This window comes from Gekko japonicus, unplaced genomic scaffold (assembly GCF_001447785.1).
Source record: "Gekko japonicus isolate JY-2015 unplaced genomic scaffold, Gekko_japonicus_V1.1 scaffold1275, whole genome shotgun sequence".
Taxonomy (NCBI): Eukaryota; Metazoa; Chordata; class Lepidosauria; order Squamata; family Gekkonidae; genus Gekko; species Gekko japonicus.
In genome coordinates, this window is record NW_015177051.1 from 93,266 (window position 1) to 112,395 (window position 19,130).

General features: G+C 40.5%; 1 protein-coding gene across 1 annotated transcript in view; it reads right to left on the minus strand.

The window, feature by feature from the left end:
- Nucleotides 1–13,865: 13,865 nt before the first annotated feature.
- DHFR (dihydrofolate reductase) overlaps nt 13,866–19,130 on the minus strand; it is a 33,632-nt gene continuing 28,367 nt past the window's right edge. Inside the window, exons 5-6 of the mRNA XM_015428115.1 lie at nt 14,625–14,740; nt 13,866–14,400 (exon numbers count right to left, since the gene is read on the minus strand). Coding sequence (XP_015283601.1) covers nt 14,310–14,400; nt 14,625–14,740 — 207 coding nt within the window. The 3' untranslated portion in view covers nt 13,866–14,309. The remainder of the gene's footprint in view (nt 14,401–14,624; nt 14,741–19,130) is intronic.

The window sequence follows — 19,130 nt, forward strand, 5'->3', positions numbered from 1 at the left end:
AACATGAGGATCTAATGGTTAATTCTGTCCTGACTGTTGAATCATTGTTACCAATAAAAGAGAACTTGAAGGCGAATCATGCCATGTTACCATGACTCTGAGGTAGCTGAATAAGGCACAGATACAAACACAAAGAAGGCCATATTATGAAAACATCCAAGGACACTTATGCCATCTCATCTCTGTCTCGCTATCCTTTCTTCACATACCACCTACATTGTTAGTACTGTTTCTTTATTGAACAGCCTGGGAAATGAATGCGCAACACACCCACTCTTTTGGAAAGGTTACTGCACTTTTCTGACCTGTTATTGTGTGCATTATGTAAGTCATGTGGGTGGTATACACGTCTGGATGGTTTATCAAGGTTGCTGGTGGGGGCAGCATCACTACAATGGCTAAAGCAAAGCAGCTGTCCTGTACATTCATGTACTCTGCCTGCAGTTGTCTTGCTAATCAAATAATGGGAGGTGCTTCAGAGTAGCTGATGTGAGAGGCCTTTCATATGAAATTAAGATCTTTGAAAACTCTGTTTTCATAAGTTATTCAGGTATGCTTTCTTACAATACTGGATCCTGTCTGAAAATTTCCTATTTAAACTGTGTAAGATCGTACCTGCTTGTTTGCCCACTCAGGTTAAAAATTTCCATCCTTTTTTTCTCTTTGGTAGCCTTAACAGAAATTAAGCAGCCAATATTCTGGGCTAGAAATCTGCACTCTCATATATGCTTGCGATGTTAACATCCCATTGGGGCAATTCCAGTAGATCTCCAATCTAATTTATTGCAGCAAAAGCCACTAAAACAGTACAATTCTGAAATAAGAAGAGTAGATCTATGATACAACACAGAGCTAATTCTCAGTACAATATTAATTGTGCCTTAGAGTGGTTAGCATATCCTTAGAGATGACTGTTCCTGTAGTGATACCTCTTTGTGAACATACTGAAAATGCTTAAAATCAAAGTAGTTAAGAGTGAACGGCATGTTAGCATTTAAAAATTTTAACTACCTATTGCAAACATCCCCTTGGGTTAGTAGCACTGTTTGCATGGGATAATCCTGAATGTTCTGAAGAATATTCTGTGGTTAGATCCAGATGGTCAGCCGTGTTGGTTTGAAGCCGTAGAACAAATTTAGAGTCCAGTGGCACCTTTAAGACCAACAAAGGCTTATTCAAGGTATGAGCTTTCATGTGAACACGAAAGCTCATACCTTGAATAAACCTTTGTTGGTTTTTAAAGGTACCACTGGACTCTAAATTTATTCTGTGGTCAGAATGTGTTCCAGACAGGCATATCTGTTCTTAGCGCATTCACATTTTGTAAATGCAACAATGGTATCAGTTTTCATAAAGAGGAGCATGATGATTTGAAATTAGTCAGGAAGGACTAGTTATTGCTAAATGAAAACCTTCCTTCATGTGGGATAAATGTGTGTTTATCTTGTGTGACTTATGATATAATATTCTATAATTTTGGGCTGTGTACACTGTGGCACTCTGGTGCCAATGTTATGGCAAAAGATCAGTTCAGTCATCCGTGATGGGAAATCTATCCCATCTTCCAACCCCCTTAGTCCTATATAGTCCTCTTGTTCTTTTGGTTGAAGTATTATGTCAATACTTCAAAGATTACCATCTGTGTTGAAAGGCTTATGTATTAAATCAATGTAACAGCGTATGCTCAACATTAAATGCCAGAGGTTTTTTTTCCCCATTCAAAGTAGCCTTGCTCTGAACAATAAATGAGGAACAATGCTTTCTTTCATCTAAAGGGAGTAAGAAATATTGAATTAAGGAGTACAATAGCAAATGCATTGCTATCTATGCCTTCAGTGCACACTTAGTTTCAATTGGAGTTGTTTGATATAAAATACCGCGGTCTGAGCAGTGGGATGTTTAGAGCAGCCATTTACAGTCAACATTGGAGATTTATCTGTAACAATGTACACTGGAGAGCATGTGTTGGGAGGGCACAGAAGCAAACGTGTGTGTACTGCATTTCTCTTCAGGAACATCAGTTGTAAAACAATAGCAGCAACTATCCTACCCCAAAACTGATATTTCCTCCTCAAATCCCTTGCAAATTCTATTAACCGTTTACAAGCTCAAAGCAATAATTTTTAAGTGATATTTGTCAACCTAATACATAGTCTAGGCAAACCGGTTTTACAGCCTTCTATTATTCTGCAGGTGCATCAGCTGACTATCAAAAGGTTGAGGAAATGTGCTGCACTGATTACATGCTAATTAGTGCCTATTGTAACTAGGGTCCATCAGACTTTAGTTTGCAACACCATGTGATTATGCATTATACTGTGCTTGATCCTATACATGTTATAAAATACAGGAAAAAATATGGGGAACCTAGTATAGTTATGTTGCAGTCAATTGGAAGAAGGACTACAGATGAATTCCTGTCTCACTTTTGTGTAGAAATCCCTTTGTAGGACATTTGGCACACCGTGGAACAGGGCACTATATGTAACAGGCCATTAAGTGGTATGTGACCTGTTCAAAATCCCTGGGTGTCAACCTGACCAGCATTGAATTCATGGTACAATCTGAAGTAATTGTAAACTGATGTTTAAAAAAATGGCTAGAATGGACTAGAATCAGGAAGAGCAATGGAAACGTTGGGTGATATTGGGCTAGCCACACTCTCAGCCTAACAGGGTTATTGTGATGATAAAATGGAGAAAAGGGGAATAATGTAAGCCATTTTGAGTATAAACTGGAGAGAAAGGAAGGGTAGAAATGAAGTAAATAGTTCAGTTTTGGGCACCACAATTTAAGAAAGATATAGACAAGCTGGAACATGTCCAGAGGAGGGTAACAAAGATGGTGAGGGCCAAGTCCTATGAGGAAAGGTTGAAGAGGCTGGGTATGTTTAGCCTGGAGAGGAGACGACTGAGAGGTGATATGATAACTATCTTCAAGTACTTGAAGGGCTGTCATATAGAGGATAGTACGAAGTTGTTTTCTGTTGCCCCAGAAGGTCGGACCAGAACCAACAGGTTGAAATTAAATCAGAAGAGTTTTCAGTTAAACATTAGGAAGAACTTCCTGACAGTTAAGAGCATTTCCTCAGTGGAACAGGCTTCCTTGGGAGGTTGTAGGCTCTTTTTCTTTGGAGGTTTTCAAACAGAGGCTGGATGGCCATCTGACAGCAATGCTGATTCTGTGAACTTAGGCAGATAATGAGGGAGGGCAGGAAAGGTTGCCGCAGTGCTTAGTTCTTGTGGTCCTTTCTTACATGCCCAGAGAAATGCTGATCGCCACTTTGGGGTCAGGAAGTAGTTTTTCTCCAGGCCAGTTTGGCCAGGGATCCTGGAGGTTTTCTGTTATCTTCTGGGCATGAACAGTGGTCACTGTGGGTGTGGAGGGGGAGCTATTTGTGAATTTCCTGAATTGTACAGGGGGTTGGACTAGATGACCCTGGAGGTCCCTTCCAACTCTATGATTCTAGGTATATTTTCCACGTGCTTCACTATTCTAATATATAAACTTAAACTTGAACCCCAATCTAATTTATCTTCTTTAGCAGAGATGGATGAGTTCAAAACGAGCATGATGAGATATCTTGCCAGTGTATTTTGTTTTTATTAAATGTTGTTATTAATAATGAGTATATTCTATGTCTCCTTTCCTCCAGGGAGCTCAGAATGGTGTACATGATTCTTAATTACACTGTGACGACCTCCTTATTCTGGAGGACTGGTTTCCCTTTAAAAGTGTTCTTTTTATTTTGGTCTACTGGGTATAAACGGCTGCCACCAGGAAATTTAAGGCTTTCCAAACCTTTATACTTTACTGTTGCTCTTACTAGTTAGGTAGTCCGAGTTCAAGGCTTATGAGGAACTATGTGGTCCTGAGGAAGTATTTCTTTCAGAGCTGGTATATTTGAATAAAAGAGGATTTATTGAAATAATTCATAAATAAAAGGGTAGAACAAGGTATCTAGTAATGTGTAATAAATGAACCATTGCTTAGTGTATCACACACAATCGGCTCCCTTACTGACAGGGATCTTTCAGGTAACTTTGTAACACTTTAACTCAAGGTCATGTAAGTTCACTGTTTGTCTCCAGGACATACAGCCTTTCCTAAACTTTGTCTTCAATTACTTTCATTTATTTTTTCTATTCTCTCAGCCTTCCTTCCGTTTCTCACTTCCCTCACATACAGAACTAACTGCTTGTCTCTCTCATTCCCCACACAGAACAAACTGATCAACTGTCAAACCTGTAACTGTAACCTCTGACTGACATACAGACATATCCACTCATTCTCACTTCCAAAACCCCTCCCCCTCTCTGTCAACCACCAATCATACCATGCTTGCTTCTTTCAACCACTCTAGTCTACTTACCACCGCCATGCAACCAAACTTTTAAAGAGACACACACACCCATAAAACAAGGAATAATTACATACATCATTTTACCCTCACAATAACCCTGTGAGGTAGTTTAGGCTGAATGAGAATTATTGGCCTAAGGTAACAGTAAATTTCATCACAAGCAGGGATTAGAACCTGGATTTCCGCAGTTCTAGCTACAACCACACTGATAAGATCATTTGTTCTTTGTATAAGATTGTTGCACATGGAACTTTCACAACATGCCCATTTGGCTTCATTCTGTAAATGTAACAATTTTTACTTCTCCCTGTATGTATAGTATACCATTTGATGACCACTTTATGGATCTGATAAAGTGAGCTCTGGCTCACAAAAGCATATGTCACAATAGATCTGTTGTGTTCCCCACAACAAAGTTAGTGCCTGCAGCTAAGCTATTCTCATCCACTATGTAGGGTGGTGGTGGGATGGCATGCTATTTATGCTAGAATAGTGTTGGCAGTAGTGGACTAGAATGATAAAAGGGTTGGAACACTTTCCTTATGAGGAAAGGTTAAAGCGCTTAGGGCTCTTTAGCTTGGAGAAACGACGACTGAGGGGTGACATGATTGAGGTTTACAAGATTATGCATGGGATAGAGCAGGTAGAGAAAGAGGTACTTTTCTCCCTTTCTCACAATACAAGAACTCGTGGGCACTCCATGAAATTGCTGAGCGGTCGGGTTAGAACGGATAAAAGGAAGTACTTCTTCACCCAAAGAGTGATTAACACTGCCACAGGAAGTGGTGGCGGCTACAAGCATGGACGGCTTCAAAAGGGAATTAGATAAGCATATGGAGCAGAGGTCCATCAGTGGCTATTAGCCACAAGGTATAAGGCCTTTATGTAGGGGCCGCCGCCCCCACCACCACTACCAACGGTGGAAATACCATTGAGATTGGGAGTATTCTTGATATCCCGGCGGTAAGGTGACCTACACGGCAGCAAGACCAGCTGACTGGCTCGGTCTATTTATTGGACAAACAACTTTAGACCATCTTGGAAGTTAAAGCACTTTATTACTAATAGTATGTTACTGGTTGTGACTTTGTGATTTTATTGGATTTTATGTATGGGCTTATGCCCCTGTAAGCCGCCCTGAGCCCGCTTGCGGGGCAGGGCGGGGTAAAAATACCTAAATAAATATAAATAAATAAATAAATTCCTGAGCAGTCAGGTAAGAATGGATAAAAGGAAGTACTTCTTCACCCAAAGAGTGATTGTCACATGGAATTCACTGCCACAGGAGGTGGTGACGGCTACAAGCATGGACAGCTTCAAGAGGGAATTGGATAAACATATGGAGCAGAGGTCCATCAGTGGCTATTAACCACAAGGTAGAGGTAGGAACTCTTAGTCTGGGGCAAGTGATGCTCTGTATTCTTGGTGCTTGGGGGGGGGGGCAACAGTGGGAGGGCTTCTAGTGTCCTGGACCTCCTGATGGCACCTGGTATTTTTGGCCACTATGTGACCAACTGTTGAACTGGATGGGCCATTGGCCTGATCAACATTGGCTTCTCTTGTTTTTATGTAAGTTACGATTGCTGAATGTGTGGAGAAAAAGTGTCCTGTCTCTTTAATAGAGGCTTAATAGGATGTTATTTTACTAGGAGATACTATTTGCCTCATGCCATGAAAAGCTTCACCTGCCCATTTCCGTACATCAAGGATGTTTTTGTTCCCCAGGTTGTTGGCAACCTTAGAGTAAGTACATAATTATCTCAGAATCCATTATTAAGTCTTCTAGGGTTGAGTGTATTAAAATACAGTGACAGCTATTAGTACCAGAAAACTTCTTCATCCCTTCTATTGGTGCACATATCTGGTTTTTTACCAGCCAGCGTAAGTGTATACACAATCACTTCCACAAATTCAAATGAGATCAGTAGGATTTATTAGGTAACATGCAAGCTGCTTCAGTACTTTGGCCAGCTCCTCTGTCTTCCCCAAAGGTAGCTTCTCTGTCTTCCCCAAAGGTAGCTTCTTTCAAAACAGATAACTAAATATGCACCTGAATATATTTTTCTTCATCTTCCTTGGCTGAGAACTTTGCAAGGTATACCATCGGACTTTGCAAGGGATACTCCTAAGGAGGGGTGCACTCACACATTTCCAGCATTTGTATTTGATTCTGTGAGTCTACCTAAACCACTAGTTATTTTAATCCATTACTGCCCACCAAGTAAATATAATCAAATGACTGCCAAGCCACATGTAAAAGATTAAGACATAAAACTATTCCAGATAAGGCAGTCTTTATGTATGTATGTATATTTATGATATATGCATTAAAGACACAGACATTTATCCAATTAGACCCTTGTGACTGATGGCCATCAGCCAACTCCTTAATGTGAAGTTTCATCTATTTACTGTGTGTCACTTTTTAAAGGGACAGGAGTAGAAATCTAGGCTTTGGGATTGTATTCTTAGCTCAAGTTAATAAAACAACTCTCCTCTGATGTCAGAAGCCATTCCAAAGGTGGAGAAGGAGCTGCCTAAAATCCTGAATGCAAAATGTGTGTGTGTGTGTGCATCTGTCTGTCTGAACAGTCACCATTAAGAGTCAATGAATCAAACCCTCTACTTCCCTGTTATTTTGATAATTTCTGCCACACAGCATTTCTTTATTGGGCTGTTCCTGTATATGTCCATTCCTTGGAGATCTCTTGTATTAGCATGTTTAGTTTTCCCTTTCCTTGGCCATATTTTAACTAAGATTAGAAGTTCCCTGTACACTGAATTTCTTGTGTGCCATTCTTAGAATCTAGGTGATTGTAGATTCAGGCTTCAGATTTTACACTTCTACAAAAACACTTCTCCAAATAGTGTGGTAACTGAGGTTCCTTCTCACTACATACTACAAAAGGCAGGGAACGTGGAAAGGCTAACTAAAAATACAGATAAACAGGGATACGATACACTAATACAATAAAGACTTTTTCCAAAATTTCCCTTAGCTTTAACATTCTACATGATGAAGAGTGAGATTAGCTGATTCAGATATATTCCAGTACAAACAATATTAGCCAATAAAGTATATTCTGGTATATTAAGCTAAATATTATTAAACTTTCAGGGTTAATTAATTTTTAATTCTTTTTCCCTTTAGGCTTATCTTTATCATAGTTCCATCTGACTTTAAGGATTTGGGAGCTTCTCCCAAATCAGATTCAGAGTCTTCTCCTGAGGAGCTGCCCACTGTAGAGCGGTTTCCTGATCCAGTTCCGCTGTACTCTTCTTCTGCATTGTTGTCCTCCACTTTTCCTTCTTTCTCTGTTTTCTGATGCTGCTCTAAAAATGCTTTAGCTTTTATAACAGAGTCTATTTTTTCTTTTTTCTCTTTGAAGTTGAAGATAAGACCCTCTGGTAAAATCCATCTGTAGGGAGTGGAATTTTTCTATAGAAATGTTGTCAATTTTTTGTATTGTTGTCTCGTCTTTCTTATCTCAAATGGAATGTCTTTTAAGATTCTTCTTTCTTCAACTTTGATTTTTAGAGTAATCCCGTTACTCGCTTTGAGTATAGCATCTCTGATAGACCTTTAGGAGAATTTCACAAATATTTCACCACGTAGCTTATTTTTCTTGATGTACTCTGGATAAGTCCGGTAGACTACATCCATTTCACTTTGTATAAGTTCCGCTTTAAGGTCTACTACCAGTGCAAAGGCGTCGCTTAAAAACTCGAGGTTTCCCCCTTTTTGTTCCGGAATACCTTGAAATCTCAGGATAAATGATGATTTTTCCATTTGTAGTTGTAATAGCTGTTGTTTATGAGAGGCTTTCTCTTTTCCCACTGCCTCCAGTCTCTGTTTCAACGCTTTTGTCTTAGCATCGACTTTTCTCACTGACTTTGCTGTATTCTCTGTTTTTATATTGACTTCTTTTAGCTGTTTTTGGAGAGTCTCAAAGTTATTATTAAGATGAGTCTCTGGTCCAGTAGAGGGCGCAGTGCAGTGGTTAACATACTTGGAAAGTCTATGGCTGCTTCCTGTTTGGAAGCCGATGCTGTTGAGCTGGCAGTTCCTGAAGGAACTTTCAGCATCATTTTTTCAGAGCGATGCAGGATTGTTTACATTAAGAGAAAGTTCAAAAAAGTCTCTGTAGGTTTATTCAGTCATGCTTTTTAACCAGTCAGCACTATTTGTGCTAAACAGTGCTTTTCAATCATCTTCCCCCCCTCCACCTTAGTTGTTGCTTTTTCCTCCCAGGATGAGACCAGCTCAATTCCCTTTGCTTTTGAATTTAATGGGTTGTGGGAAGCTGTCCGCTTAGATTTTTGTTTGGATTAAAAGCATATGGACTCACTCTTCATCAGCTGCTTGCTTCAGTAAGGTAGGGAGACCTTTAAAGCACTTGATCTCCTGTTCGCCTGTCCTGGTGCGCATTTCTGTCGCCATTGCTGGTCTCGCAGTGGTGGGACCTGTCGGGGCAAAGAGGAGCCTCAATCCCTCGGGAGCGGCACCTCTCGCGCTCCAGGCTTCGAGCCCCCTGCAAGGGCCCTGGGGGGGACCGGAATCATCTGGTATCCCTCCCAGCTGCTACAGTCACAGATCACGTTCATCGGAGCTCGATGAAATGCACCCATTAGCGATTCACCAAAACCAGAAGCTCAACTGAGGTTCCATCTCTATGGAGTCTAGTGAGTTTAGCACTGTCAGTATCTCTTTTGCTGACTGGGGTGGTGATATGGATAAAATCACTGCACAGGTATTTTGGGGTGCACTGCTTCACAGTGTCCACTGTAATTTTAAAGAGCAACAATTCTACAGAGCTGTAAGCCATGATTTCCTGTCTACTTAAGTGTATTTTTTTAAAATCCCAGTCCCTATAAAGTCTCTTGTTTACATCAGAATGGCAACAAATCTATACATTTAATTTTTGGAACAAACTCTACTGAAAAATAATGCTTATTTACTTCACTGTACTGTGAGTCAGTATGAAACCTTTGATCGTCAGTGTCTTGGCCTTTTCCCACAAGTAGACTTATTGGTTTCAGGGGTTAATCTAGCTCTAGGTAGCTGAATGGATTCATGCTGTAGAACAGAAAAAAATGAAATCACCCCTCCCCCAGTCTCGCTGCAGCTAAGTGCAATGAATAGCATGGCATGATGACTGACAATATAATTACCAGTCACTAAGAAAAGTATAATACAGATATAATTTAATCCCCCTCATTCATGGTTCCCTGGGAACAAAGTGTTCCAAACAGCTTAAAAATTAAATATTGTTTAATAGTGGCACTAGCAAGAGAGCCGAAACCAGCTGGTCTGCATTACCGTTCCAAAAGTAGACAAGTGATTCACTTAAAATATGCCAGCTTTCAGTAAAATTTCAGAGAGTTTAATTATCACTTAGCTTTCACATATGCCCAGTGATGGTCTCTTGGTGGGTAACAGTACCCCTGCCAAATGTGGGTGTTCCTTACGTACATGCTTAATAGGTTATCTCTTCTGTCTACCTCTGATGGAGTAGCAGTCCAGTGGATGGAGGAGGCAGAGCAGCAGCAGTCCAAAGAGTTCCAAAATCGACACTCATTCTTAGAGTAGCCCACTGTAAATTCATTGTCAGGATGGGAAGGCAGACGCAGCGGCAAAGGCATTGAATAACTATTGATTGTGTCTCGTACAGACCCACCATGAGAGAGAGTACAGATGGAGCAGATCATTACTTTTCTCATGTGGAGGAAGTGACGAGAAATGTATTCTACATGCATATCTATCACATTTCACCTAAATGCTAAGCCCTGCCACTAGCTACTATATGTGTTCATGTTTTTTTCATTAAATTTTTCTATCACATTTCACCTAAATGCTAAGCCTTGCCACTGGCTACTATATGTGTTCATGTGTTTTTCATTAAATTTTATAATTTCAATATATTTGTAATTGTTTAAATATTTTAATGACTGGGTGGAAAGGGAGCATTAAAATGTTTTAAATAAATAAATATTTTTGAAGTAACTACATGAGGCTGGACACTGCCTGGTTCTATCTGAGGCATGCAGAACAATTGGAGAGTCCAGGTTCTCTAGCCCTCCGCGTATACCACTTGGAAGTGAGTAACTAGGAAGTAAAACACTAATAGTGCACTCCTAAGCAGAATTACACCCTCCAAAGTTAATAGAAGTCAATGAACTTAGAAAAGTGTCACTCTGTTTAGGGAGGCAATGTAAACGGCTGTTTTCAGTTGGCATAAATGGAAACTGGAGGCAAAGTTTTGCTTTTAATTATAGTCAAAATTTAGGTGCATTCATATGTGCACTTCATGAAGGAAGTTTATAATGTATTTTTAAAGGTCCAGAACAATGAACTAGAATTTTAATGAAAGATCAACGGAGTTTCATTTTTAAAATTTTTATTACATCTAGGCTATTGGAAATAATCACTAGCACTCTTATGGTTGACGTTTAACTTTACATGTTAATAGCTTTGTTATTCTTCTTGACTTTCCAAGTTGACATCTTAAACCCGGTAGTAAATTTAAAGTTATTAGTCTCTCACATGACAAAAAACAACAACACTAAATGGAAGACGGTGCAATGGTGGAGGAGTAAAGAACATGTCTTGGAAAATTTGACAGCAGTGTTTTGATTTGTGCGCCTGAGGTTAAAAAAAAGTATATCAAATAGTACTGTCAGGAGATTGCTCTGTATCACTTCATTCTTTTGTTTTTCCCCCACCCCCCTTTTTCCCCTGAAGGGAATTTGATGCTGTGAAAAATTGATCAGACATGTTGATGACTTTTGGAAATTCTACACTTTAAAAATCCTTAACGGAGATTATAGTAACTTCCTAGCACTGGTAAAATTGTGCTAGGCAGTGACTAAGAAGTGCAACACTTGCTGCTAAGCAACTTAAATTTTACTTCTCATACTTATTTTAAAAAAGGTCAGTAGGAAAAAAATCTACTTAGATTTTAAACATCAGATTTATCAGTTTCAGCCATTTACAGAAATACTAATTCTCCCATTGATCTATACAGGAATATGCTGACATTAGCCGAATTGCTTTAATTTCTTGACTGTAAAGAATATGGAGCCTGCTAGTTAAGATTCTCTTCTCAAGCCCTGCTCGTTGTATCTCTGTTCTCAGAGGTAAAGTGGGTGGCAACCAGAGTCAGTTTCAGGTAGGCAGCCATGTTGGTCTACAGGAGAAGAGCAAGATTTGAGTCAAGTAGCACCTTAAAGGCCAACCACGTTACCAGGGTATAAGCTTTTAAGAATCAAAGCTCCATTTATTAGATACGAGTAGTAATGGAAAGCCCTGAGCCCTTATGTCTCAGTCAGAAGGTGGGAGGGGGCTGCAAAGAAAAGTTAGAAACTAGAGACAGGACTTCTTTGTGGTGGCACCTTGCCTTTGGAATACCCCATGAGGCTTGCCTGGTACCTGTCTTTGTCTCCTATCAGTGCCAGGTTAAAGCATTTCTCTTTGCTCAGGTTTTTAGCTAAGCGGTTCTACCTTTCCCCCCAGCTGTTTTATAGTCTGCTCCTAGCCTAAGGATTGTTTTATCAATGTCATATTAGACTGCGCTGTTTCATGTCCTAGATTGATTTACTGGCTTTTTATTTATTTTATTGCCTTGGCTTGTTTTATTGACATGAATATTGGTGAGATTTGTTTTTCTTGATTAATTTTTATTGTCTGTAGTTTTGCTTTCATTGTGAGCTTTTTGGAACATCTCTAGAGAGGTGGCATACAGAGTTTCTAAATAAAGCAAATAATAGTCAGTGGTACCACAAAATGGGTCTCATGGCCAGTGGGCCATTTCATTTCTTTCACACCTTTTGTTCAAGGAACTCAAATGCAGTGTATGTGGGGTTTCCCTGTTGTTTTTTGCTTTACGACAGCTTTTTGAGGTACATAAAGATGAATTTATTTTATTTATTATTTATTACTTCAATTTATACCCCGCCCTTCCCGCGAGCAGGCTCAGGGCGGCTGATATACTAACAATGTCATCCAAAGCAGAGTTTACACTCTTTTAAGCCCACTGACTTCAATGGACTTAGAAAGCTATAACTTCTTACTTAAAAAGCTATATCTTCTTACTATGTAAGGGCATAACGTTGCTTCAAGAATATGTAGTCAAATTCACAGCTCAGCAAGGATTTGGACCCTGGTCTCTCAGTTCAAAATGGGACAATATTCGTATCACCACCCTTGTTTTCATATGCCAGTCAGAACATGGTGGCTGTTTTCCTAAGACAACAACTTAGGTTATTCGTATTAGGCAAAAATATGCATCCGAACTGGATAACTGTATTGTACTTATTACTGTAAATAATTTCAATTCCTGTGTGGTTGTATATAGCAGTTATAGCATGTGGTAAAGGCCAATATAATATGTATCTTTCTACTATCATGGCTCTTCTCCTTGACAGAACGTTGTCCAAAACTAACTTCTACCATATCGGAATATGTACACTATGTGCTTGTCAGTCAAGATTAAAACTAACAGCCTATGTAGCAGGGAAGAAGAAAGATACTGAACAGAAAGGTCACAGTGGAATAAACAGTAGGGCTTAAGGAAAAGCTTAGATAAGCTATTGCAAGGGTTCCTAACAATGTTGAACCACTGGACTTTGGGGGAGTTCGGAGAACAGATATGGGGTCCCACAACATAATGGCTGCCATGGTCTGTATTTCATGGATTGCACTTCATCTCCAGCACAAAACAGACACAGAGGAAATACCTCTTACTTCAATGAAGTGGAGAAAAATCAGGATTGGTTCTTCGCTTCAGAGAAGACATGCTGTGGGGAAGACGCAAGTGGGTACCAGGAAACACATCAATGGGTGCCATGGTGCCCATGGGCACCATATTGGGGACCACTAAATAATAGCTGAAAGCTGTGTGGTCTTCACCATAATGGACAGTTTGCTATAATAGCTAGACTCCTGAACACATATTATTTGGACATTTAAGCCATTAGAGAGCAAATCAGTAAAGGCATATAACACTGGCCCGTAGCTACCGTGGGGCTATTTCTTAAAGGGACCGCCCCACAAGATTTCCCCCTGAAAAACCTCCCCCCCCTTTAAAAGACATTTTAAAAAAGGTATGTGCTCCCGTGGCTAGCCATGTGCCTGTAGCACAGCTCAAAGTCAGGGCAGTGGAGAGAAGGGCCCTCCCTGCCTTTTCTACTCCACCTGCAGTTGGGCTTGGAAGCCGGAAGCGGAAATTCCCGCCCTGAGAGCTGTGCCCAAAGTGTGCTTTGCAGAGGCCAGGCCGGTGGAGAGACGCCCCAGACAAGAAGAGCCCATGGGAAAGCACTGGCATATTGCGGGAGCTCCCACTCCCCTCCAAGAGTCCCAGGGCAGACATGTTTTGCAAACTGCAAGACAACTTCTAAGGCTGTCTGCGCTTCGAACACCTTGCAGGTGAGTAGCCAGCGAGGCTCGGAGACTTCTGAAGTCCCTCCTTCTTCTCCTGGCTGGCTCACCTGGGTGGGGGACAGCTGGAGGATGTCAGACCCAAGCCCCCTTAAATAATTTAAAGCCCCCTGAAAAAAAAAACTAGTTATGGGCCTGATATAATAGGAAGTGGGTTAAATTCAGCATTCAGTATCTTAATGAAAAAAGGATCAAGACAAAGTCTACAATAATGGAATGTATTTTTCACTGAAAGTTTGGAATGCTCACATTGTCAAAACCCATCTTGACATAGCTGTTTCCAAACACTGTTTTGCTGCACGTGTGGCAATGAAGCATCACCACCAAGAGCAGTTACATTAGCCTGGAAGGAGGAAGGGGTGGAAAGAGAGAGAGAGATGATCAGTGTGCTTGAGAGAGAACTTGTTTCATAACTCAAGTCTATGTTTGGTAGCAAGTCTGCTTTGCTTCAGTAGAGCTTATTTCTGTGTAACTGTGACCATTCTGTAAAATGCACTACGGAATCAGACTTCATATGTCTCCACAGATGGTCTTTTCATACACTTCAAACTTATACTGGATGCCACTCTCTTCCTGAATACCATCAGGCACACCTGGGTATCTGGAAAGGAGAGAATACATTACATATAAAGTAATAAAAATCAGTGAATGCTTAATTTACCGTTAACCATTAGTAAAATAACTGACTGTGGTTGTCTTGTACATCCTAATGGTCCAAATATTTTTCTTCAGAGATTAAATTACCATATAGAAGCTTATGAAATATTTTGTTATGCCGTTAATGATAAAGTGAATACAAGCTATTACCGTAGCAGTGATATTTACCCTTGCAGAAGCTTGAATTGGTTTAAATCAATTTCTGGAAAAAATGTATCACTTTCAAAGTACTGGAAGATCCTTGTCAGGAACAGCAGCTGATGAAGTGGCTTCTCCATTGCTTCCTTTAAAAAAGTAGACAACGTGATAAATGACGATTCCTCCCGTGCATTAGGTATATATGCATAGTTCATGGTTCATAAAAAACGAAGTGTAAAAACAGACAAAGGAGCATCTGGTCTGCATTTCATCTCCAGCATTGGCCACCCTCTGGGAGCTCATAAGCAGTGCATGAAAGTCACCACCTTCCTTGTGGTTTATCCTCAGCCCCCTGTACATCTGAGATATAAGTGCACTTAAACCAATGTTAAGCCAAAAGTGGATTTGGCCCAAGAGGAGAAAACACATTATGTAGAGGTCCAAGACCACACATCCATGGAATAGAGAGTTAGCACTGCATAGTAGTTAGAGTAGTCAAGACTACAATCTGAGACAACAGAGTTCAAATCACTCCAGTGCCATGGAAGCTCAGCGGGCAATCTTTTCAATCTCTCAGCCTAACCTATCTCATAAGGTTGTTGTTGCAAGGATAAAGCTGAGGAGGGGGGAATGCAGTGACAAGCCTAGTTAGGGATAGAAGCAGAATATAAATTTTAATTTTAAAAAATTGGTTGGACCCAGTGCAAACTTTCTGCTTGCATAATGGCTCTTGCACAAGTGGAAAGGCAAGAAAAAGACTGTGGTAGCCACATGTACTAAGTCAAACTTATCGTATCTCCATTTGTATTTCTGCTTGTGCAGGATCTTGTGTGACCAGTCCCAGGGTTTTGGGAACTGAATGAGGCAGCTTCTTCATTCTCAAAATGGCTCCCCAAGGTACAATACAGAAGAGGGAGAAGATTGTTGCAGAAGATCTTGCATGTGAAAGTCATTGTGTATATGAGCAAATTACCATGGGAGTGGGAGATGTACAAGATATTGCACAATCTCTTCCACAAGCAGAACTACACAAAGTAGATTTCTTTTCCCATCTGTGCATTGCTGGACCCAAGTTCATGTTAAGAAGGTCTGTAGTCTGGATAATGTAAATAGTCTGGAGTATACATTTAGAAATTATATGCATTCTGAGCAGTACAGCCTCTTTCATCTATAGATATGGGGAAATTAAAAAAATAGCATCAACTGTGAACCACAAACAGCTATGTATTTGCCTTACAGACTTAAATCCTGCCTAAACACTTAATTTCTAAAGATGATTCATCTAACATTGTTTTGGGAACTGATGCTTTGATGACTGACTGTTCATGCAGATTTAATCCAATAATTTAGCAGGCAGCATTTATTGGGAACACAATTTTCTAAAGAAACTGCTTCAGTTGTAAATTTCTTCAGGTAGATGTAACTTTAGTGAGCTGTGGCCATCCCTGGCCAAGAAAAGCCAACCCTCAGTCTTTTTCCATATAAGAGGAGTAAAATGATGTTGGATACTGATTTCTGTACTTCCTGAACTGCCAAATTTAAACTGAGACTGTATGATAGGGGAATTGTCTAGACCAGTTGGAACCATTTGGAACAAACTTTAGAAGGTATATGAAAAAAACTAAGTCACAGTGCAGTGTGGCCATCAGGTTGTGCAAACTGGGGAGACAACAGGAGTGTTACCTTTTTAGGGCCTTCTAGCCTGAAGATTATTTTATATCTTTTTAGGCAGATCAGTGTTGTTTTATGGTGTTTTTATGCCCTTGGCTTGTCTTTCATATCAATAATTTATGTTATTTTAATAATTTTATTGTTTATTCTAAATACATAATAAAAACAATGACTAGTATGAAAAAAAATCCTGTCATAAATCAGAGCAGTGGCTCATCTAGGCTGCTATTCCAATATGTACAACTATCCATTTCAGATGATCCAAAAGAAATCTGTAAGAACAGAGAATGCTAAGAAAATATTCTGGTACTTGCTGATTGTTTCTGGGTCCCTATACCTGTATAATACCCATATCGTATCACAGATTTGCAGTCCCCACTTCTTCGATTATCCATCACTGAGTTACAAATAAAATTCGGTACTTCTCTCTCTGACATAGCAATTCTCAGTATGAGATATGTCACCAGTCATTACTGCAAGGCAATAAAGCTTCTTCACTATTTGTCTAACTCATTGGTTCTTAACCTTTCCAAACCCTGGATCCACCTTTAACTTCAAAGGTAACAGCATAGACCCAGTGAGCTGCAAACATATGACACGAGCATGTGAGGCGCACTGGACAAATGACTGGTGGAGGTGATGGCCAAGCAGCACAGAAGCAAAAGAAGGCTTTTGGATGTGGAATGTTACCTATGCTATGCAGGAATCTTCTCCACTACTTAGTGGCCTTGCCTATCCATTTTGCTGCTCTTCTTGGTGTGTGTGGAAAGAGGGGAAGCAGGCATGGTACCCTTGTTCTGTACACACATGCATTAGCAGCAGGCTTGCCCAAAACGCAGCTCTAGAGGGGCTTATAAGCCAGCAGGTAAGGCTCTGTGACCCACCATGTAGTGGGGGGTCGGAGAATGCTTTAAAAATGTTAAATATTCAGCTTGTTCCATCCGCTGCCATTTTGATCACAGATCAGAAAATTGTTACCAATCAAATCAGTTGTAGTAGTTTTCATCCTTTTTCGCATGGAAGACAGTCTAGTGCTCCATTGTGTTCATGTCCATTGTGCACCTCATTCTGCTGTGCCTGAAGTTGTTTGCTCAGTTTATTTGCACCAGCTTAGGAAGAAGCTCTGCTGTGCTTTGCATTCTTCTGCAGTGGCCAAATGCGTATCTGGCATTTCTACTGTGCTGAGGAACTCCTGCTGGGACAGGCTGCGAAGGCATACCCTTGCAGGCATACGTTTTCCCCATCACTATTGGGTCTACCCAAAGAGCACCAAGCAACTTAGTTCTTGGCATGTGGAGCGATGAGTCTGCCCTGAGAAGACGGCTACTTTGCCAGAGCACTAAGATGCATGCACCGATTCCTGTAGAAAACATTTGGTTCCTGGCAACTCCTACCGCAAAGTACGTGAGCATTTTAGCTTGGGACTCTCCATGGTAGGGGCAATCATCCTGGAAGTATGTTTCAGTGTGGAGATCGAGCTCCTGAACAGGACTGTCTACCTGGGCAATGAGGTTGTGAAGGTAAGCCACCTCTAATTTATTTTAAACCAGCTTGTAATAGTGTTACATCACAATTTTAACAGTGAACCAATGTTGTAATTAATGTTACCAATGTACAAAATCTTGAGGAAGCCACGGCCTTCAGTTTGCAAGACCTGAGCAGGGCTGTTAACAATAGGAAATTTTGGAGGACATTATTTCCCGATAATGGATGGCTTCGCACACATGGTGTTCCCTCACTGCATCAATGCAATCAATGGCATATACCTCATCATTCATTTCTCTTGGAAGAATTGATCAGTATGACAACAGGAAATATTTTTGCTCCATCCTGCTCCAGAGGACTGTAAACCACATTAGCCGCTTCACTGATGCAGAGGTGGGATGGAGTGTCATATTGCTTTTGTGTTTTCCAGCTCCGGAATATGCACTGTAATGGACACAGGTGTTTTTGTTCCGGGGAACCCAACAATCGTTCTCCAAGATGTGACTGTTCCAGCTCTAATGGTTGCAAATGGTATCTACCTCAAGCAGTGCTGGCTGATAAGGCTGTACAACAGAGTTAGGAACATGAAGGAGTGGAACTTTGACCAGGCCTTGTGTAAGGCCTGCAATGTAGTGTAATGCGTTTTCAGCAGGCTAAAGGCTTAATGGTGGTGTCTTTTATCACACCTCACAGTATTTGAAGAGAATGTCACCACGGTGGTCACTGTGTGATTCTTCACAATATCTGCAGGGAAAAGGGACACAATTTACTGGTCGAGCACTGTGATCCAGGGCTGTTATCGGTGCCATAGGTGGAAGATGTCTTATATCGAGCCAACCAGAGACATTGTGTGAAGGGAAAGCTGGTGAGGGACACTGTTTCCAACTTCATGCTGTTGCGTCAATGCCGATGCATGTGCAGGGTAGGCTGGGGTGCTCTGCAGTTACCAAAGGAAATGAACCACATTCATTCTGTTATGTATACTAATGAAGTTGAGTTGATTATCTGCACCAAGATGTTTCTGCTTCTCAGTAGTTATGAAACAGAATGTGGTGTCTCATTTGGTGGGACTGTGGTGTTGGGTCTCCTTTCTTATAGCAGTGAAGTTAATGTTCCATTACAGTTCTTCCTTTCTCCAGACAGTCCATTATGGGGTGTGTGTGTGTGACTGGTACTCGCTATGATGGGAATACTGTCCTAGCCATCATTACAACTACAATTACATTAATTACCACCAATGGGCCCAGTTTTTTAAAATTACATGTTGCTGTTTCGCATTGGCAATAGAGGTTTGGTTTCTCTGGAAGAGAGAACTTTTGTCAATTTCAGGAATCACAAAAAACCCCAAAACAAAACCCAACAAGGTGTTTGGAATGTAGA